The sequence below is a fragment of the Vulpes lagopus genome, chromosome 3 (genome assembly GCF_018345385.1).
Source record: "Vulpes lagopus strain Blue_001 chromosome 3, ASM1834538v1, whole genome shotgun sequence".
Classification (NCBI taxonomy): domain Eukaryota; kingdom Metazoa; phylum Chordata; class Mammalia; order Carnivora; family Canidae; genus Vulpes; species Vulpes lagopus.
Window position 1 is genome coordinate 131,732,309 of NC_054826.1, and position 22,735 is coordinate 131,755,043.

At 39.1% G+C, this 22,735-nt stretch overlaps 1 protein-coding gene, 1 long non-coding RNA gene and 1 pseudogene across 14 annotated transcripts in view; 2 read left to right on the top strand and 1 right to left on the bottom strand.

Annotated features, from left to right (window-relative positions):
* WDR47 (WD repeat domain 47) overlaps nt 1-15,596 on the top strand; it is a 67,917-nt gene extending 52,321 nt beyond the window's left edge. For 10 of the 13 annotated variants that reach the window (XM_041747328.1, XM_041747326.1, XM_041747327.1 and 7 more), the window contains 5 exons: nt 2,530-2,699; nt 3,147-3,323; nt 4,474-4,605; nt 11,200-11,418; nt 14,240-15,596. In XM_041747328.1, coding sequence (XP_041603262.1) covers nt 2,530-2,699; nt 3,147-3,323; nt 4,474-4,605; nt 11,200-11,418; nt 14,240-14,382 — 841 coding nt within the window. In that variant the 3' untranslated portion in view covers nt 14,383-15,596. The remainder of the gene's footprint in view (nt 1-2,529; nt 2,700-3,146; nt 3,324-4,473; nt 4,606-11,199; nt 11,419-14,239) is intronic. The other 3 variants (XM_041747329.1, XM_041747332.1, XM_041747333.1) reach the window with 1 other exon arrangement.
* LOC121486454 lies at nt 4,495-22,694 on the bottom strand. The gene is made up of 3 exons (XR_005986634.1): nt 22,532-22,694; nt 22,047-22,413; nt 4,495-4,615 (listed from the first exon to the last, which is right to left on the bottom strand). It is a non-coding gene; the product is annotated as an uncharacterized LOC121486454 (long non-coding RNA).
* Nucleotides 18,009-19,448, top strand: LOC121486451 (annotated as a pseudogene).
* Nucleotides 22,695-22,735: the final 41 nt, after the last annotated feature.

A 22,735-nucleotide genomic window follows, 5' to 3' on the forward strand; every position in this document is an offset into this window, starting at 1 on the left:
AGCTTTATTCAAGGTTTTACAACATTTTATAGTATGAGTAAAACAAAGCTAAGAAGGTGTCTATTTTTAGCATGTTTGTGAAACCCTCCACAAAGTTTCCCTTTCTCAGCATGCAAGACAGACTCACGGGTGCCAGAAGACCTTGGTAAATAGATAAGCTTGTTGCTCCAGATGTGTATACTTCAAAGGAATATAGATATGGTAAACAGACCAGCAAGGACAGCACAGACCCTTATTTACATTTATGACCAGGCCAGAATAAGTTGTATCTGTTGTGTTATGTGGGTGATCACGTACAAGCGAGCCCTGAGAACCATTGCTCAAGCCCTTTCTCAATCATCAACCAACTATTCACCCTTTAGGCTCCCGACCCTTTTGAGTGAATGAGGGACGCAACTCCGGGCCTGGTTTGGTTCAGTTACTCCAGCTAGTCTGTGGTCGCCCACAGGTTAATTTTATAAATTTTTGTCATAAAATGTTTTGATTAGGCCATGAATTAAATAGGCAACTGAAAAGGGAATCTTTTGATCTATTTTCTAGATGAATATTAAGCACCTTCTAGGTATTGGCAATTAATCAGTCTTCTTTTTCTGTTTTTAAGTATGAAACTTTTTGAACGTGTACAAAAATAGAGATTAGTATGCTGAAATGCAGTAATTGTCAAGATTTTTGTCATATTTGCTTCATCTTTTTGTTTGCTAAAGTATTTCCTAGATATAAATCCTAGATATATTATTTCACCATTTAGGATGAATCTCCAAAAACGTATACATTTTCTTATATAGATCTGGTGTTACCATGATACCTAATAAAATTTTTAGTACCCTAATATTAGTCTGTGTTTTAAGATGCAGATAAGATACTATTACTCTATTAAACCAATATTTGACTCCACTGAAGGCCAAACTCCTGAGGAACATGGCATTCAGGACCTTCTACAGCCATGCCTGGAGCTCTTCACCTACTATGGTGTCCATCTGCTTAGTTTCCATTCTGGAAGCCCTGGGCCTCTTCCTGCTACCCCACAGTCTGTTTCCTGTACTGCACATTCAGCTGGCACTTTCCCTACAATATTTTATCTTCACTAGAACTATTCTTCTGCCATCATCAGAATACTGTAAAAATTATCCCTGTCTGTTAAGGCCTAAGTACATTGTACTGGACCCAGAACATTTATACCTACCTGCCTTATTGTATGCGGATAGTCACAATATCAACCCTTGCCAGATTTTAAACTCTAGAAAGAATTCTTGCCTCTTATTTTTTATTCATCTCTTGCCTTCCCTCAGCCCTAATTAGTTGCTCATCTTACGTATTTAATAAATGTTTTTTTGAACTTTTTGAATTTGGAAGGATTAGAAGCTCTTTTTTCATTCTTCTAGGTTTCTGAGTTAAAATCCAGGAAAAATATGTGAAATGGAGACTTCTTTTTTTTTTTTTTTTTGAAATGGAGACTTCTTAAAAAAATAATTTTGAGGTGCCTGGGTGGCTTAGCCAGTTAAGCATCTGCCTTTGGCTCAGGTCATGATCCAGGGTCCTGGGATCAAGCCCTGCATTGGGCTCCCTCCTTCATGGGGACCCTGCTTTTTCCTCTCCCTCTCCCTGATGCTCCTCCTGCTTGTGTGCTCATTTTCTCTCTCTGTCAAACAGATAAATAAAATCTTAAAAAAAAAAAGTCTTGTTTGCTATGTGATCTGAAATAAGAGGTTAGTCTAATAATAGTTCATAATTTTACTTCTGGATTTTTAAAGTTTATTTTTTAAAAGAATTTATTTATATTTATTTATTTGTGATTTATTTATTCACTCATGAGGGACACACAGAGAGAGAGAGAGAGGCAGAGACACAGGCAGAGGGAGAAGCAGGCTCCACGCAGGGAGTCCGATACAGGACTTGATCCCAGGATCACGCCCTGGGCCAAAGGCAGGCACCAAACTGCTGAGCCGCCCGGGGATCCCAGATTTAAAGATTTTAAAGATTTTTATTTATTTATTTGACAGAGAGAGACACAAGCAGGGGGAGTGGGAGAGGGAAAAGGAGAAGAAGAAGCAGTCTCAACACAGAGCCTGATGTGAGGCTCAATCCTAGGACCCTGGGATCATGACCTGAGCTGAAGGCAGATGCTTAACTAACTGAGCCACCTATGTGCCCTACTTTTGGGTTTTAAATATGCTTTAAATTCTTTCCATGGGGGATCCCTGGGTGGCGCAGCGGTTTAGCGCCTGCCTTTGGCCCAGGGCGCGATCCTGGAGACCCGGGATCGAATCCCACGTCGGGCTCCCCGTGCATGGAGCCTGCTTCTCCCTCTACCTGTGTCTCTGCTTCTCTCTCTCTCTCTCTCTCTGTGTGACTATCATAAATAAATAAAAATTAAAAAAAAAATTTAAAAAAAAATTCTTTCCATGAATTATTATTATTGACATGTTGTCTGATACTTTTTTGTTCCCTCCCTCAAGAACAACTATAATACAGAACATTATTTTAAGCACGCAAGAAATTGAAATGTCTTTCTGTAATTTTTCTTTTTAGTGCATGTGACATCCCTAAGCAGCCAGTGGTACGTTTTAAAAGGAATAAACATCATAAAGGATCCATTTACTGTGTGGCCTGGAGTCCTTGTGGACAGCTATTAGCAACAGGATCAAATGACAAATATGTCAAAGTGTTGCCCTTCAATGCAGAGACTTGTAATGCAACAGGTAGGTCCCAAGTATGTAAGCAGTGGCTAACCAATGTATTCTTAATGTTCTATGTTGTATCTTTGATATGTCTCTGTATTACTTTCAATTTAATCTAAGAATATAGTCTTAAGAGTTTTTTATATTATAATTGCTTAGTTGCATTCAACTACCAGCAATGCATTAATGAATATGTTCCAGAGAGTACCTGTCTTCTCTTTCATTTTCTTTGGGATAAAAGAGAAGGTAACTCCATAGCTTTGTTTTAGGGATGATGATAACTGAATCAGTATTTTGATTTCTTAAAGTTCTTTGCTCAGTAAAGTGAGATTGATTATAGTATTAATCCCTAAATGAAAATGTAAACCACATCTCTTCCATTATTCTTGCTTAGTTTTGAGACAGTTTGGCAATCTCAAATTATCACAGTAAGTTGAGCAGCATCTTTTTTTTTAATTCTTATTGTTGTTTCAGGACCGGATCTGGAATTTAGTATGCATGATGGGACAATTAGAGACTTGGCATTTATGGAAGGCCCAGAAAGTGGTGGAGCCATTTTGATAAGTGCTGGAGCAGGGGATTGTAACATTTATACAACTGATTGTCAAAGAGGACAGGGCCTGCATGCTCTGAGTGGACATACAGGTATGCAATAGTCCCAGATGCTACTCATCTTTTTATTCAGCCTTTGCTTCCCCCCCACCACTGCATTTTCAGTAATGGGGTATATTTTATCAAAAGGGACTTCTTCAGGCAGCCCAGGTGGCTCAGCGGTTTAGTGCTGCCTTCAGCCCAGGGCCTGATCCTGGAGACCTGGGATCGAGTCCTGCGTCTGGCTCCCTGCATGGAGCCTGCTTCTCCCTCTGCTGCTCTTGCGTGCGTGCACTCTCTCTCTCTCTCTCTCTCTGTCTCTCTCTATCTCTATCTCTGTGTTTCTCATGAATAAATAAATAAAATGTAAAAAAAAAAAAAAAAGGGACTTCTTCAAGACAGGAAATTTTTATTTTAAAAATTTAAATTGGGGGATCCCTGGGTGGCACAGCGGTTTGGCGCCTGCCTTTGGCCCAGGGTGCGATCCTGGAGACCCGGGATCGAAATCCCATGTCAGGCTCCCAGTGCATGGAGCCTGCTTCTCCCTCTGCCTGTGTCTCTGCCTCTCTCTCTCTCTCTCTCTCTCTCTGTGACTATCATAAATAAATAAAAAATTTTAAAAAATAAAAAATAAAAAAAATTAAAAATTTAAATTGGGACAAACTTGGGTACAACATAGTAATGATAAATAACATTTCCCTGGTATGCTAAATCCTTTGCTTATACACATAATTCCTTAATTTAATCCTCACTACAACCTTTTAAGGCATAAAGTTTTATCTGTATCTTACACATGAAATGAAATTTGAAAAGGTAAGGCTTGGCCAGTATCTTATAGCTAAACATGGCAGAACTGAGATACAACCTCAGTCTGTCTCTTGCAAAGCCACTGTTCTAACCCCAGATCCAGTGCTTTGCCATCATTTGCTATGATTTCAAATGATAATATTTTTTTTCAGTACTAATTACGATATCCTGAAATACTGAATCACAAAAAAGATTGTTATAGTATGGTTTTCACATTGTGCATTTTACTGAATTTTAGTTTTTTGAAAATTGCCGATGTATTTGATATATGTGGAAAATCTCTACCAGCTAGTATACTTGATTAACCAGATCTTCACATGTAAGGAGTACCTAGCTTTGAATGTGTTTAGGAAGAGCACTGTTCCACAGTAATAACTGAGTATATGATCTTTTATAGGGCATATTTTAGCACTTTATACCTGGAGTGGCTGGATGATTGCATCTGGTTCCCAAGATAAGACTGTTAGATTTTGGGATCTTCGAGTACCAAGCTGTGTTCGTGTTGTTGGGACAACATTCCATGGAACTGGTAGGTTTTTCTGGAATTTAAATGAATTTATGTGAGAAAGAAACTTTATAAAATGCACTTACTTCCTCTCCCCTGCAACACATATGTTAAAAAACAAAACAAAACAAAACAGGAACAAATAGTAAAATAAATGTGTGGTATTTTATTGATTATCTTAAATTCTTTCAAAATACTTTTCATCTGTTACTTTCTTTGTAAAAATAAAATTCAGCTTAGGAAACTGAGGCCCAGGGAGATTAAGTATCATGCCCCAATTATTACGTTGGCAGGGCTGTTTTAGAATTTATACCTTTAGGGACACCTGGGTGGCTCAGTGGTTGAGTGTCTGCCTTTGGCTCAGGGCATGATCCTGGGATTCGGGATTGAGTCCCGCATCGGGCTCCTTGGGCGCGGGGGGCTGCTTCTCCCCCTGCTTCTCCCTCTGCTTCTGTCTCTGCCTCTCTTCCTCTCTGTGTCTCTCATGAATAAATAAATAAAATCTTAAAAAAAAAACCCTCCTACCTTAAAAAAATTTTTTTAAATAAATATGCAGCAGAGAAACTGAAATTGAACAAAGTCAATTTCTTTGAAGTCACTCCTATTCTTTGGTGTCTTTCCCTAAGGGATGAGTTTCTTATTTATTCTTCTATACAAAATTTGTTAGTATAATCAAGAAGTTTGTATATATCATAATCTGTTGTCTTTATTTATTATTATTATTTTTTAAAGATTTTATTTATTTATTCATGAGAGACAGAGAGAGAGAGAGAGAGGCAGAGACACAGAGGGAGAAACAGGCTCTATGCAGGGAGCCTGATGCGGGACTCGATCCTGGGTCTCCAGGATCGTGCCCTGGGCGGAAAGCAGCACTAAACCGCTGAGCCATGCGGGCTGCTCATCTGTTGTCTTGAAATATACATACACATGCACACAGAAATGGTAGTTATAATACATGCCTCACATTTTAAACCTAACAGTATACACCTGGATTGTTCCGTGTAAACTGAGGGTACTGCTTTTTGTGTTGTAGCACAGATGTTGGTATCTGAGAGTGATGCAGTATTCTACTATTGTCTTTATTTTAGGGTCCTTTTTCTGCCTTTGTAGTTTTTTGTTTGTTTTTTCCTTTGTAGTTTTAATAGCAATTCTATGGCACTCTTCCAAGTGAAACACCTGTCTTTTATTCCTGCTTTTTGGTGATGGTTTTGTTTTATTTTGATGCTTTGTTTATTCTCTTGACTTTCATGGCCTTTTTTTTTTTTTTTAAGGAATATTTTACTTACTATTTTAATAAAACTTTAACTATGACTAGAGGTGCCATTGAATTAGCGCCACACAATATACAGCTTACTGGGGACTGGCGTTAACTCAGTGAATATTGCTGAGTGTTTCATTTGAGGCTCACTCAGTGCACTGGGTTTTTATTTTCGTTTAAGTTTTTATTTTAATTCCAGTCAGTTAACATGCAGTGTTATGTTAGTTTCAGGTGTACAGTAGGGTGATTCAGCACTTACATACATCACTCAGTGCTCATCATAACAAGTGCATTCCTTAATCCTTGTCACCTATTTAACCTGTCTCCCCTACCTGCCTCCCCTCTGGTAACCATCAGTTTGCTCTCTCTAATTAAGAGTGTGTTTCTTGATTTGTCTCTCTTTTTATTCTCTGTGTTCATTTTGTTTCTTAAATTCCACATATGAGTGAAAATCATGTGGTATTTGTCTTTTTCTGACTTATTTCACTCAGCATTATACTCTCTAGCTCCATCCATGTCATTGCAAAAGCTAAGATTTCATTCTGTCTTATGGTTGAATAATATTTCATTACATTTATGTACACACAGCCCACATTTTTTATATCCATTCATCAATTAGTGGACATCTTCCATAACTGGAAGTCCAATGGGCTACTTCCGTAATTTGGCTATTGTAAATAATGCTGCTATAAATATATTTTATATGCATATATCCTTTTGAATTAGTGTTTTTGTATTCTTTGGGTAAACACCTAGTAGTGCAATTGCCGCATTGTAAGGTAGTTCTATCTTTAACTTTTTGAGGAACCTCCATACTGTTTTCTAGAGTGGCTGCACTAGTTTGCATTCTCACCAACAGTGGAAGAGGCTTCTCCTTGCCAACACTTGTTTCTTGTGTTGTTGATTTTAGCCACTCTGACAGGTGTGAGGTGATATCTCATTATTTACATTTCTCTGATGGTAAGTGATGATGAACATCTTATCATTTATCTTTTAGCCTCTGTGTGACTTATTTAGAGAAATGTCTATTCATGTCTCTGTCCATTTTTAATCGGATTATCTGGTTTTTTAATTTTGAGTTGTGTAAGTACTTTATATATTTTGGATACTAATCCTTTATCAGATATGTCATTTGCAAATATCTTCTCCTATCCTGTGGGTTGCCTTTTAGTTCTGTGATTGTTTGCTTCACTGTGCAGATGCTTTTTATTTTGATAAAGTCTCAGTAGTTTATTTTTACTTCGGTTTCCCTTGCTTCAGGAGACCTGTCTAGAAAAAAGTTGCTTTGGCCAATGTCAAAGAAGTTACTGCCTGTGTTCTCTTCTAGGATTTTTATGGTCTCACATTTAGGTCTTTAATCCATTTTCTTTTTTTTTTTAAAGATTTTATTTATTTATTCATAGCGATGCAGAGAGAGAGAGAGGCAGAGACACAGGCAAAGGGAGAAGCAGGCTCCATGCAAAGAACCCGAAGTCGGACTCAATCCAGGGTCTCCACATCACACCCTGGGCTGCAGGCGGCGCTAAACTGCTGCGCCACCGGGGCTGCCCATCTTTAATCCATTTTCAATTTATTTTTCTGTATGGCATAAGAAACTGGTCCAATTTCATTCTTTTGCCTGTTGCTGTCCAGTTTTCCCAACACCATTTGTTGAGGATATACTGTCTTTTTCCCATTGGATATTCTTTCCTGTTTTGTCAAAGATTAATTGACCTTGTAGTTGTGGGTTCTATTCTGTTCTGTTATCTGTGTGCTTGTTTTTGTGCCAGTACCATACTGTTTGCTGACTACAGCTTTGTTACATAACCTGAAGCCCAGAATTGTGATACCTCCAGCTTTGCTTTCCTTTTTCAAGGTTGCTCTGGCAGTTTGGGGTCTTTTGTGATTTCATACAAATATTAGAAAATTTTTTTAAGTTCTGTGAAAAGTGCTGTTGGTATTTTGATAGTGATTACATTAAAGTGTAGATTGCTTTGGGTGGTGCAGACACTTTAACATTTTTAACAATATTTGTCCTTCCGGCATCCCCGGTGGCACAGCCGTTTAGCGCCGCCTGCAGCCTGGGGTGTGATCCTGGAGACCCAGGATCGAGTCCCACATCGGGCTTCCTGCATGGAGCCTGCTTCTCCCTCTGCCTGTGTCTCTGCCTCTCTCTTCGCTCTCTCTGAATGAATAAATAAATCTTTAAAAACAAACAAACAAACAATATTTGTCCTTCCAATCCTTAAGCATGGAATGTCTTTCCATTTCTTTGTGTCCTCTTCAGTTTCTTTTATCAGTGTTTTTAGTTTTCAGAGCACAGATCTTTCACCTCTTTGGTAGGTTTAATTTCTCTTTCTGCTGCTTCATCATTGGTGTATAGAAATGCAACAGATTTCTGTACATTGACTTTGTATCCTGTGACTTAAATAAATCTGTTTATTAGTTCTAGCAGGTTTTTGGAGTTTTTTAAAAAAAAAATCTATATCTTTTATATAGATAGATAGGTATCTATATAGGTATATAGATATATAGGTATCTATATAGGTATATAGATAGATACCTATATATAGGTAGATATATATATATAATCATCTGCAAATAGTGAAAGTTTTATGTCTTCCTTAATGATTTGGATGTCTTTTATTTCTTTCTGTTGTCTGACTGCTATGGATAGGACTTCCAGTACTATGTTGAATAAAAGTGGTAAGTGGTAAGAGTGAACATCCTTGCCTTGTTCCTGACCTTAGAGGAAAACCTCTCAGTTTTCCCATTAAGGATGATGTTAGCTGTAGATTTTTCGTAAATGGCCCTTATTATGTTGAAGTATGTTCTTTCTAAACCTACTTTGTTGAGGGTTTTTATCATGAATGGGTGTTGCACTTTGTCAGATGCTTTTTCTGTGTCCATTGAAATGATCATATTATGGTTCTTCTCCTTTCTCTTATTGATACAATGTATCACATCAAATGGATTTATGAAAATTGAACCACACTTGCAACCCAGGAATAAAACCCACTTGGTTGTGGTGAATGATTTTTTTGGTGTATTGGATTCAGTTTGCTAGTATTTTGTTGAGGACTTTTGCATCTCTGTTCATCAGGGATATTGGCCTGTAGTTCTCTTTTTTAGTGGTGTCTGTCTGGTTTTAGTATCAGGATAATGCTGGCCTCATAGAATGAATTTTTGGAAGTTTTCCCTTCCTTTTTCTGTTTTTTGGAATAGTTTGAGAATAGGTCCTAACTCTTTTTTAAATGTTGCACTGCTAGGTATTTACCCAAAGGATACAAAAATATGGATTCAAAGGGATACATGCACCCCAGTGCTTATAGCAGAACTATCAACAATAGTCAAAATATGGAAAGAACCCAAATGTCCATTGACTGAATGGATAAACAAGATGTACATATATACAATGGCATATTATTCAGCCATAAAAAAATGAAATCTTGCCATTTGCAACAATGTGGATGGAACTAGAGAATATTATGCTAAGTGAAATAAGTAGTCAGAGAAGAATAAATACCATATAAATCCACTCATATAAGAAATTTAAGAAACAAAATAGATGAATATAGGTGTAAAAAAAAAAAAAAACAAGAGAGAGCGGCAAACCCAGAAACAGACTCTTAACTATAGAGAACAGACTTAGGGTTACGAGATGGGAGGTGGGTGCAGGGATGGGCTAAAGGAGTGATTGGTACTAAGGAGGGCACTTGTCATGAGCATAGGGTGTTATGGGTAAGTGATGAATCACTAGATTCTGTAGTTGAAACTAATGTACACTGTATGTTAACTAACTGGAATTTAAATAACAATTTGAAGAAGAAAAAAAAAACCTAACATTCTTTCATTAAGTAAATAAATAGAGTTCTCCTGTGGAGTTATCTGGTCCTGGACTTTTGTTTGTTGGGAGTTTTTTGATTACTGATTCACTTTCTTTGCTGGTTATTGGTCTGTTCAAATTTTCTATTTTTTCCTGTTCCTTTTCTGGTAGTTTACATTTCTAGAAATTTGTCCATTTCTTCTAGGTTGTCCAATTGTTGGCATATAGTCTTTCATAATATTCTCTTAAAATTGTTTGCATTTCTGTAGTGTTGGTTATTTTGTGATTTTATTTATTTGACTCCTTTTTTCTTTTTTTTTCCTTGATAAAGCTGGCTAGAAGTTAATCGCTTTTACTCATTTTTTTCAAAGAACTAGCTCCCAGTTTGATCTGTTCTATTGTTTTTTTTTTTTAGTTTCTACATGGATCTTTTTCTATACTTTGATTCAAACCAGATATGATTCGTTCTAGCAAACTTGATTCTGGAGTCCGCACACATGTTTAATTCTGTTTTTATATTTGAGTATATTATCATTGATAAAGTTTAGTTAGCATTGTCGCCAAAGTTAATGTATAGCATGGTTTAAAGAGGAACACCTGGGTGGCTCAGCAGTTTATTAGCACCTGCCTTCTGCCCGGAGCATGATCCTGGAGTCTCGGGATCGAGTCCTGCAAGCTCCCTACATGGAACCTGCTTCTTCCTCTGTCTATGTCTCTGCCTCTCTGTCTCTCATGAATAAATAAATAAAATCTTTTTTTAAAAAAAAGTGCAGACTCTTTACCATGCCCAGAGCAGTGCTCTTCAATTTTATTTTCATTATTGCAAACATCCTACCCCCACGCAAAGAGAAAAGCAAAATTAAATTTTTTCCTAACCAGAGAAATTAAATACTAGGAATAGATTTTGTTGGGTGGAGTAGTTCATCTTTGGAGGGCTACAAACTATTGTTAATATTTAAGTTTTTTTTTTTAATCTCCTGGGAACCATTTTGCATTCCCTGGGTGGGGGGCATTATTGCGCTCATTTGAAAATGTACGGTCTAGATTTAGGGCTGCAGCATGTGGACTCGGCATTTATTTTCATCTGATTTCTACTGGCTGTTATTGGTGTGTTGCCTAAATACATTTCCTACACTGTGTCCTAAAACGTATTTTATTATTTTAATTTCTTGTTCCCCTAACTAGACTTTAAGCTGGTTATGGGAGTATTCTGGATACTTACCCAGCAGTGATAGCACTGCCTTAGGAAAAGTAGCTCATCTGTTGCACTATTGTACTATAAGTAACGGTGTTCCAGAGAGTTCCTCAAGTGACCAAAAAACGGACTTTCTCATTTCTCACAGGATTTTGCTTCATACTTTGTCTCTAAAAAAGGATGCAATTGTTATTGGTTGAATGCTAAGTTGGACTTTTCCTTAACAGTTTTGATAGGGTACATTAATTTTTTCCTGTATGGTTCAGTGAACATAATGAACAAAATTAGCTGTTGATTATGTTCATAATCATAGCTATATTGATTTTTCCATATGAAACTTGTATTCTTTCTTCTATACAGGTAGTGCAGTGGCCTCTGTAGCTGTCGATCCCAGTGGCCGTCTCTTAGCCACAGGACAAGAAGATTCTAGCTGCATGTTATATGACATAAGAGGAGGAAGAATGGTACAAAGTTATCACCCTCATTCCAGTGATGTTCGCTCTGTTCGATTCTCTCCTGGAGCTCACTACCTGCTGACAGGATCCTATGATATGAAAATAAAGGTGACAGACCTACAAGGTGAGGGAGATTGACCTCTTTCCATGTTTGTAGTCTCTCCTATTTCAGATCTCTCTCTCTCTTTTTTAAACCTACATACAACTTTTTTAAAACTTTATTTTTGAAATTTCAGTATAATTAACGTACAGTGTTGTATTAGTTTGAGGTATACAGTATAATGATTCAAAAATTCTGTACATTAACTGGTGCTCTTCAAGATAGTTGTACTCTTAATCTCCTTCATCTATTTCACCCATCCCCCCACCTATCTTCCCTCTGGTAACCATCAGTTTGTTCTCTACAACTAAGAGTCTGGTTTTTCATTTCTCTTTTTTTCTTTGTTTTATTTCTTAAATTCCACAATAAGTGAAATCATATGGTATTTGTATTTCCCTGACTGATTTCACTTAGCATTATACCCTCCATCCATGTTGTTGCAAATGGCAAGATTTCATTCTTTTTCCTGGCTGAGTAATATTCCGTTGTGTAAGTGTGTCTATACCACATCTTATGTATCTATTCATCTGTTGATTGGTATTTGGGTTGCTTCCATATCATGGCTATTGTAAATAATGCTACAATAAAAATAAGGGTGCATATATATATTTTTGAATTATTGTTTTTGTATTCTTTGGGTAAATACCCGATAATGGAATTACTGGATCACATGGTAGTTTTATTTTTAATTTTTTGGGGAACCTCCATACTGTTTTCCACAGTGGCTGTACCAGTTTGTGTTCCCACTAACAGTGCACGATGGTTCCTTTCTTTTTTCTCCAAATCCTCACCAACACTTGTTGTTTCTTGTGTTTTTAATTTACCATTCTGACAGGTATGAGGTAATATCTCATTAAGGTTTTGATTTGTATTTCCCTGATGCCAGGTGATGTTGAGCATCTTTTCATGTGTTTGTTGGCTGTCTGAATGTCTTCTTTGGAGGCATGTCAGTTCATGTCATCTGCCCACTTTTAATAGGGTTGTTTTTTTAGTGTTCAGTTGTATAACTTAGGTATTTTGGATTCTGACCCTTTATCACATATGTCATTTGCAAATATCATCTCCCATTCCATAGGTTGTGTTTTTTTTTGTTTGTTTCTCTTTCTGTGCAGAAGCTTTTTATTTTGTTGTAGTTCCCAATAGTTTGTTTTTGTTTTCGTTTGCTTTGCCTTAGAAGACATATCTAGAAAAATGTTGCTACTGCTAATGTCAGAGAAATTACTGCCTGTGCTCTCTTCTAGGATTTTTATGGCTATTTGGATCTTTTTGTTGTTGTTAATCTGGTGTAATCAACTTTATAACATTTTCAAATTTTAGTTTTATAGTATTTACTGAACAAATTACTAGTACCGTATTGATGTGAATTATAGCAAATAGTTAAATCAAGTGAATAGGTTATTTTGTTAAGTATTTCTAAAATATTTGAAAGAATCAACATTTAATACACTGAATCATTTTGAGTTTAATGATGATAGATGTTAAAATATGCATTATGTACTATTTGCTTCTACTTTTAAAAACTTAGTGTATAATCTGTATAATTATTTCTTCATCTAGTTTTATTTTTAATAAGTTAGTAAGCAAATATTTATTTTGTATCAACTAGTGACAGAGAGATGAATAAGACAGGTAACTTCCTCCTTGATTGAGCTTACATTGTGGAGGTAAATAAAAAGTAAACCAATAAATGGTGTAACTTCAAGTATTGGTAAATGCTATTAAAAAATCAGCAAGGTGTGAGAGAGTGACTGTGTGGGTGGGGAAGGCTATTTTAGGCAGGCTTGAGATGGTCTCTCTAGGGAAGTGCCATTTGTGCAGAGACTTGAGTGATGAGAAGGCACAAGGTAGGTTAGGACCCCAGGAGGAGACCATAGCGAGTGGAAAGGTGCTGAGGCAGGAGTGAATTCAGCATGGTCATGACACTGCAAGAAGCTAATGTGGCTGGGACTTAGAGAACTAAGGAAGGGAAAGACAGAAGAAACTAGCGGCAGGGTTTTGTAGACATTTATAAAAAGCATAATGGGAATCCTTTGGAATATTCAAAATAGGGAGTAATCTGATACCTATTGGTATCTGTTTAAAAGATAATTTCGAGTTATGTAGGGAGAATGGATTATGAGTGTAAATATCAGTGAGGAGGCTATTGGAACAGTTCAGGTGAGGAATGATGGTAGCTTGGATTAGAGTGGTAGATGTGGGGTGATAAGAAGTGACTGAACTTGGGATATATTTTTATATGTTTAGTTTAAATTTAGGGAGTGAGGGGAGTGCTGACTCCTAGGTTTTTGGCATGAGGAACCAGATGGTGTCATTAATTAAGATACATAGGAGGAAGAAGAGGAGCAGGTTTGGGCAAGCAAGTCAAGAGTTTGGTTTAAACAAATTAGGATGACTATCAGGCAGTCAAGTGAGATGTCGAATAGCTATTTGGACAGTGGTCTGGAGCTCAGGTGAGAAGTCAAGGTTAGGGGTGAAATGTGTGAGTCATAAGTATACAAATGGCCATGATACCATGGTACTAGATGCAATTTCATAGGAAGTGGGTGTAAAGGAAACGGGAAATCCAGCAAAGGAGACCAGGGTGCAGGGGCACCAAAGTCATTGAGAAGTCAAGCTAAGAGAGTTGCAAGGAGACAGTGGCAGTTATGTCAGTGTTGCTGTGTATATTTTACTGAATACTACTGACATAATTAGGTATTTAATAATTTTTCCCTGTTTAAACCTTTAAATGTATTAATGTAGTTTAGGACTTGGTATACTGTAATGCCTTCAGGTACCAGGAAGTCTGAAATCTATGCATATGCTTATTTTGTATTGTAAATCAATGTCTCTCTTTTTAATTTAGGAGATCTCACGAAACAACTTCCTATCATGGTGGTGGGGGAGCACAAGGACAAAGTGATTCAGTGCAGGTGGCACACCCAGGATCTTTCCTTCCTGTCATCCTCTGCAGACAGAACTGTAACCCTCTGGACTTACAATGGATAGAGTATACCCTGTGTCAATCTATGCAGTGAAAGCACAGAGACTTAAGACTACTGAGTTGTGAAAATTAACAATTTTGAAGAACATAGCTGATCGGAAAAGTGGCTTAGCACGAGGAGGCCCCTTCTTAACGTGTATCCCTTTGATAGGAACTGTTGGGTGGTGTTATTCTGCAGTGGTTTCAGTCTTCCATGTGAGCTCGTGCTGCTGTGACCTGCTGTATGTAGTCTTGTTGCCAAAGTCTGCAGAAGAGCTCTTACGTTGTCAGTGTGCACTCTAAGTCAAGGTGGACGATGTGTTTACGGTTTAGTATTAAATGCATTCCTTGGTCTTTGCCTAAATAACAGTTTTATATACACACTGAAATTGAACTATACTTTAAGCATATTATTACATGTAATGCAACCAAGTTCTACACGGATTAAACATAGGTGTTCAGAAATTACTTTTCTCACAGTCCCATGATATTATACCACTTGTCAGCTAGAGGTCAGAATTTTCTATGTCTCTCAAAAATTACATGGTTATTTTCACTAAGGATTATTATGGAATTTAAAGATGGATGGAAAACTGCTTCTTAGTTCATTACGTGGTATTGGCGTTTTCTTTTTTTCTTAAACCCAGGGATAGAATTACTATTTTGTCACATTATTTTGCTTCAGGCTTAAAAGGTAAATAAATATGTTTGCTTCAGAAACTTGTTAATTTCAATGTTTTGAATGCAACAAGATACCTCCCTTCTAAACTGTACTGTAGAAGCAGAGCAGCAGCGTTATGTGATGCAACATTTGATGGTACAGTAAATTTACTGGCTGGCATTTATCCTCTTAAAAATTAAAAACGTTGCCATAGACTATAGCATGGTTTGAAATGCTATGTCTGCATGATAATTTAAAATGGAAAAATTTAAACTTTGCACTCCAAAAGCTTATTTGAATTTGTTCCTTGCACTGTTTTGTGTAATGCAGAATAATGATTTTATTCCTATGGCATTGTAGATCTAACATTTATGTATCTTTATTTTCATATTGTACAGTAATTTTACTTTAAATTATTAAATAGGCTATTTATTTTAAATGCAGTTGAGTTGGTTCTAATTATTGAACTGTCTGTGCACTGTGTGTAGCAAGCATTTTTAATCTATTGTATACAAGTGGAAAGGGTATTAGAAGTGTAACTGTGCTATTATTTCAATAAAGACCTCTTGACACCTGAAAGTATTCCTGTTCCTCAGTGTCTGTGACTTTCAATTTAGAATGTTTTTTGTTCCAGTTTACTTGCAGGTGGTGTGGTCCAGGGGGGGAATCCCACAATTAATTTCTTAAATTTCTTTCTAAAGTTCAACTGGGGCACCTTGCTGGCTCAGTTGGTGGAGTGTGTGACTCTTGAGCTCAGGGTTGTAAGCTCGAGCCCCATGTTGGGTGTGGAGATTACTAAAATAAAGTTGTTCTACTAACTTACTTGGGCAACTGCTTAACTTTTGTGTGTCTCTTGTCTCTTTTATTCAGGACCTGGGGGACTTTCCATTCTGGATATATTGTGAAAGTTGATTAATAAAAAGCCCAGCAAAATATATAAATTGTAAGTTAGATTAAAAATATGTTGAACTGGGATCCCTGGGTGGCGCAGCGGTTTGGCGCCTGCCTTTGGCCCAGGGCGCGATCCTGGAGACCCGGGATCGAATCCCATGTCGGGCTCCCGGTGCATGGAGCCTGCTTCTCCTCCCTCTGCCTGTGTCTCTGCCTCTCTCTCTCTCTCTCTGTGACTATCATAAATAAAATAAAATAAAATTCTTTAAAAAAAAAAATATGTTGAACTGAGTGCTTTAGAAAAAAAAAAGAGGGATCCCTGGGTGGCGCAGCGGTTTGGCGCCTGCCTTTGGCCCAGGGCGCGATCCTGGAGACCCGGGATCGAATCCCACATCGGGCTCCCGGTGCATGGAGCCTGCTTCTCCCTCTGCCTCTGCCTCTCTCTCTCTCTCTCTGTGACTATCATAAATAAATAAAAATTAAAAAAAAAAAGAAAAAAAAAGAAATCCCATTAGTTGTATATATTCAGTAGGTACACAGTTTTCCTACCTTTGCAGAGGGAAATTCTGCTAAATGTATGCCACAGTCTCTTCAGTTTACTTTCATGCTCAATTTCATACATTCTAGACATTACAGCAGGTCATTAGTGTTAAGTTTAAAACTAGGAAAAAGCATTTCTTGATACAGACCAGCGCAACTTCATGGTAAAAAAAATGTTCATAAAATTATTACACTTTCAAGGAGAGAACTTTAAGATCCTCCTGTATATGGGGTATGGAATTCATTTTGGAGTACATTAGATAATAATCACTAGAAATATAATCACTATATTACATAATTTAATACATATCTGGTTACATATGTTATTTTTTCCCATGCCTCCATACTGTCTTCTCCATGGAGGTTAATAGATTCTTGGAGGTTCATATGAAAAGGTAAGAGAACTGAAGTATCTATGTTCTTTGAACCCTTCTCAGTGGGAGTATGGAGAAGGAGAGTAGGGATAAGGAGTTGCAGAAATTCTTAGCTTCTTTCCACAGAAGTGTCAGAGGTCTGATTGAAAATTTATTTTTTAACAAATTTTAAGATTTTATTTATTCATCAGAGACAGAGAGGCAGAGACATAGGCAGAGGGAGAAGCAAGCTCACTGCGGGGAGCCTGATGTGGGACTCAATCCCAGAACCCCGGGATCATGACCTGAGCAAAAGGCAGATGCTCAACCACTGAGCCCCCCACGTGCCTGTATTTTTAAATATTTTTAGTTGTAATAAGCCAAAGGATATAATACACAGAAAATGCAACCCACAAAATGGGAGAAAGTATTTTCAAATCATATATCTGATAAAGGATTAATATCCAGAATATATAAGAATTACAGCTCAAAAACAACCCAAAGACCAACCCAATTAAAAGATGGGCAAAGTATTTGAAACATTTCTCCAGGACGCCTGGGTGGCTCAGTCAGTTAAGCGTCCAACTCTCGGTTTTGGCTCAGGTCATGATCTTGCGTTATGGGATCGAGCCCCGCATTGGGCTCTGTGTTCAGTACAGTCTGCTTCAGATTCTCTCTCTCTCTCTCCTCATTCTCTCTCTGTCTCTCTCAAATATATAAAGTCTAAAAAAAATTCTTCAAAGAAGATAGACAAATGACCAATAAGCACATGAAAAGATGCTTAACACTACTAATCGGGAAATGAAAATAAAAACCACAGTGAGATACCACCTCACACCCACTAGGGTGGCCGTTATCAAAGACACAAGATAATATGTATTGGCAAGGATGTGGAGAAATTGAAACTCTTGTGTATTATTGGTGGCAATATAAAAGGGCGTAGCCACTATGGCAAGAAAGAGGCCGCTACCCTAACTCCATCTAATCCCCAGGCTCTTTTTTTTTTTTTTTTTTTTTTTTTTATGATAGGCACACAGTGAGAGAGAGAGAGGCAGAGACACAGGGAGAGGGAGAAGCAGGCTCCATGCACCGGGAGCCCAATGTGGGACTCGATCCCAGGTCTCCAGGATCATGCCCTGGGTCAAAGGCAGGCGCCAAACCGCTGTGCCACCCAGGGATCCCCTCCCCAGGCTCTTAGACTTCGATAATGCCCAAGTTCAAACAAAAAAGCTGAAAGCCAAAGTGAAAAGATTATTAAAAAAAATAAGCCTCTCACTTCAATCTAGTTACCCCTCCCCCTCCATCACCCTCACTAAAAAGAGTAGCTATTCCTTCAACAGATAACACTCCTTACCAGAAGCTGGCTAAGATCAAACCAGAACTTCAAATTTCCCAATATCAAAGATACAAAAAAACTTAAGACAAATAAAGTATGATCTATACACAGCTGATGCCAGAACTGCACGGCCCAGAGTTTAGGCATATTGAAAGACATCACCTTTCCATCCCATTATTGCCGCCAAGAACTTCACAGTCTAAAACAGTTTTGCATTTTGGAAAGTGAATTATGCAAACTCCAGGAGGCATTGAAAACCATCTCAGAAAACTCATGCTGTCCAAGTTGTGGCCAAATGTGTCACATAAGTGGGAAACTTCCAAATGTGCCTGCCTGTGTTCTAAACCATCTCCCATCCTCCCACAGCCAGCCACTCACCTTCCTCCTCAGCCATTACTGCCTCCACCTACCGCCCCCCCCTCCGCCTCTGCCTGTACCTCCATCACCTATAGCATCTTCGCTGCCCAGAAATCCTGATTGTACTAAAGCATTTCAGGCTGGATCATTAAAAAAAGACGGACCCTTGGGATCCCTGGGTGGCGCAGTGGTTTGGCGCTTGTCTTTGGCCCAGGGCGCGATCCTGGAGACCCGGGATCGAATCCCACATCAGGCTCCCGGTGCATGGAGCCTGCTTCTCCCTCTGCCTGTGTCTCTGCCTCTCTCTCTCTCTCTGTGTGACTATCATAAATAAATAAAAATTAAAAAAAAAAAAAAGACGGACCCATGCAGACAAGTTAAAGATCTAACTAAAAGAATACACGGTTTGTTTTTTTTTTTTAAAGATTTTATTTATTCATGAGAGACAGAGAGAGGCAGAGAGAGGCAGAGACACAGACAGGGAGAAGCAGGCTCCATGCAGGGAGCCTGATGTGGGACTCGATCCCAGGACTCCAGGATAACACCCTGAGCCAAAGGCAGACGCTCAACCGCTGAGCCACCCAGGGGTCCCAGAACACACGGTTTTGAAGAAATTTGTACCATCACCAAAAGCATAGCATCCACTCGTTAACTGTCTCTGACCTGCAGTGTGTTATCCTAAAACCCAATTCCAAAGTGTTACCAACTCAACTTACAAATGTCTTAATTACTCCTGGTAAAAAGCCAGATAGATCTGCAGAAACTACGTAGAAAAGTCACTATAGAGAGGAGCACAGGTGGAACCTCACTTTCCGATAAAGAAAATTTGGAAACAGGAGCTAGGCTGACTCCAGTAATGACCTGGGCCTGGAGGAGAAATTTCAGTATGCTCACCCCAGAAGCCCAACTCAAACCCTGCCACTTTCTACAAGCAGATTTGTTGAACAAAACTGACACCTACCCTATCCTGACTGCATGTGATGGTCTGTAAGATAGATAAAATCACCCCAACTTTTTTTTTAATGTAGTAGGCCTTTATAATTATCCTAATATATAATTCTTTTTTTTTAAGATTTTATGTATTTCTTCATGACAGACACACACACACACACACACACACACACACACACACAGAGGCAGAGGGAGAAGCAGGCTCCACGCAGGGAGCCCGATGTGGGACTCGATCCCGGGTATCCAGGATCACACCCCAGGCTGAAGGCAGCGCCAAACCGCTGGGCCATCGGGGCTGCCCCTAATATATAATTCCATTTGAAGAATTAAAGTATGTTTGGAGCCCATTCATACTGTGGTATTAAGTATTTGGATATTTTTTTAGTTTGCATGATCAAAAAGAGAATATATGGGAAAATGCAATCCCCAAAGTGGTGTCTATCCTGGAATTACCCAACTTAGGTTGGAGAGGTTGTTCAAATTTAACTAGGTAGCTAATTTGTACTCAATAGGTGCAGCTAGGACATTAATAAACTGGTGGGACATGGGGGTGGCTCAGTTGGTTAAGTGTCTGACTCTTGGTTTCAGCTCAGGTCATGATCCCATGGACTGTGGGGTTCAGTTCCGCATCAGACTCCATGCTCAGTGGGGAGTCTGCTTAAAAGATTCTCTCTCTCTGCCCCTCTCCACACTCATTTGCTCGCTCTCAAAATAAATATTTTTTTCATGCAGCTAAATATATTTCATGAGGACTTCACATGAACCCTGTATTTTCCACAATGCCGCAAAGGATTCTCTGAAGTCCATAGCCGATTCACCGTGAGACCTAATTCCCTGTCCTCAACAGCCTGTGGATTCAATAACAGCAATAATACACTCCTCTTTGGATTTTTGTTTTTCCCGGCCAGTCCAGGGGGGCCAGGTTTAGCATGACCCTCAATCAAATTTGTATTTCAGATAAATAACAAATAACTTTTAAGTATAGCTATGTCCCATCAAACAATGAATGGTTTTTTTTATTCTGTCCCAAAGTATCTCCCAAATATTGCATGGGACATAGTCATGCTAAAAAAACATTCAGTATTTATCTGAAATCAAAATTTATTTAACTAGGCATTCTGTATTTTATTTGGCAACTCTCTTAGATCTTTGCAAAATTGCAAAGTATTTTTGGGCGTCCCCAGTCAATCAGATCTATGTATGTAGCAGTGGGCCCTCCTATAGCTTCAGCCAGGATCGCCATCACTGACGTGGAAGGGGGACTGTCATTAGGGTGCATGTGACTGAAGGTGCAGGATTCGCTTTGATGCTGATGACCTCCCCTGCAGTTCCAGGAAGGATGGCAGAGCCTCATGGATGGGAACCAAGGAGTTTTAGGTCCTCACTGAACTTCTAGCCTGACAGGAAGCAGCTACTTCTATGATATCCTTGAAATATCCCCTGGTTAGCATAGGCTAAAAAAGATATTTTAGAAACTTCCCAGAAATACCTGTTTTTCCACAGATAAATACTGTTCGAGAGGCCAAATAGGGTTGTGGGAAGTCACCCGACCGGAAAACAGGCCTGGGGACGATGTTTTGTCTTTATGAGACCCATATTTATGTTCACAACACATTTATGAATGAAAATTAAACAGATAATGAAGAAATATGTCTGATTCTAGTTTTTAAAAACCCAGGAGCTACATTTATATAAGAACAAAGAGAATGATCACTGAGAATAGAACATTTAAGTATTTGTAACAACATTTTATGAGGCACTTACAGCGTTTGAAATATTAATAAACCACATTGTACTGTCTCAATTTAAATGATGTGATGATTTGATGGTTCTTATGGAATAATAGTTCATAAAAATGCTACAGGATAAAAAAGATGCTATAGAAATCCTACAAATACTTGTAAAGCTGTTATTGCCATTGTACCAGTATTAACAGGTGGTCTACCTTGCATCTTTTACTAACTTTTATGGCAGGTTTTATATTGTTTCCATTTGAGAATCCTGTACATGCTATGGCTTCAATAAACGTTGCCAATTCTATAACAAAAGTTTCAGCCACTGTAGACACAGCATAGTGGTTTTCAAAAAATTAAAAATAGAAGTACCATATGACCTGTCAATCCCACTTCTGGATATATACCCCAAAAACCTGCACGCAGGGATTGAAGAGATCTGCACATTCAGGTGCAGGGATTGAAGAGATCCGCACATTCAGGTTCACGGCAGCATCACTCACAAGAGCCACAAGGTGTGAGCAGCCAAGAAGTCTGCCAACACATCAATGGATAAACCGCGGTATGCAGTACAATGAAGATTGATTGATTTTAAAGATTTTATTTATTTATTTGAGAGACAGAGAGAGAGAGAGAGGCAGAGACATAGAGGAAGAAGCAGGCCCCACGCAGGGAGCCCGACGCCCCAGGATCAGGCCCTGGGCTGCAGGCGGGGTTAAACCACTGAGCCCCCCCCTCCCCCCCTGCCCCGGGCTGCCCTGAAATATTATTTAGCCTATAGAAAGGGAATTTCTATGCCACAGTATGGGCGAGCCGCAGTACCAACGTCATGCTAAGTAAAATCAGCCAGCCACATAAAGACAAGTACCTTATGAGTCTCCTTAGGTTCCTAGTTTTGTCGAATTCGTGAGACACGAAACAGAACCAGGGAAGAGGGGAGGCGGGTGCTGAACAGGCGTTTAAACGGGCTGGTGGCTCAGTGTCGCCGGGGGAAGGAGCTGCGGGGACGGCTGGGGCCACACGCATGCCCTGGACGACCCATGCACACGGTTACGGCGGTGAACTTCACGTCCTCTGTATTTTGACTTAAAGACCCTAACGAGACACATGTACACGCCAGCGCACGACAGTATACACCGAATTCTGACAGACTTTTACATTTGCCGCCACTCTTGCGCACGCTTCTCATTTCCTCCTGGTGTGTATGACTTAGCAGTTCCTCCTTGGAGAGTTTCCTGAAATTGCAAGGCCAAAAACAAAACAAAATTTATTATTTCCAGACTACAGCACAATGTGTAGTCCCCCCCCCCCCCCCCCCGCCCCATGTAAGACCACCGGAGTCCCTCACTATACCCTGCTTAAGTAATGACTGCACAGGTCACACATTCGGATCACAAAACAAATCAACACTAAAACGTGCTTCGCGCTCGTGAACATTCGGCCTCCTCGTAAGGCTTGCCAGCGGGCGGCTCAGCAGCTCCCAACAGGACAACCCGGCCGCCGCCCGCCGCCCCTCGGCGCCCCGCCCCGCCCCGCCCCTCGGCGCCCCGTCCGCCG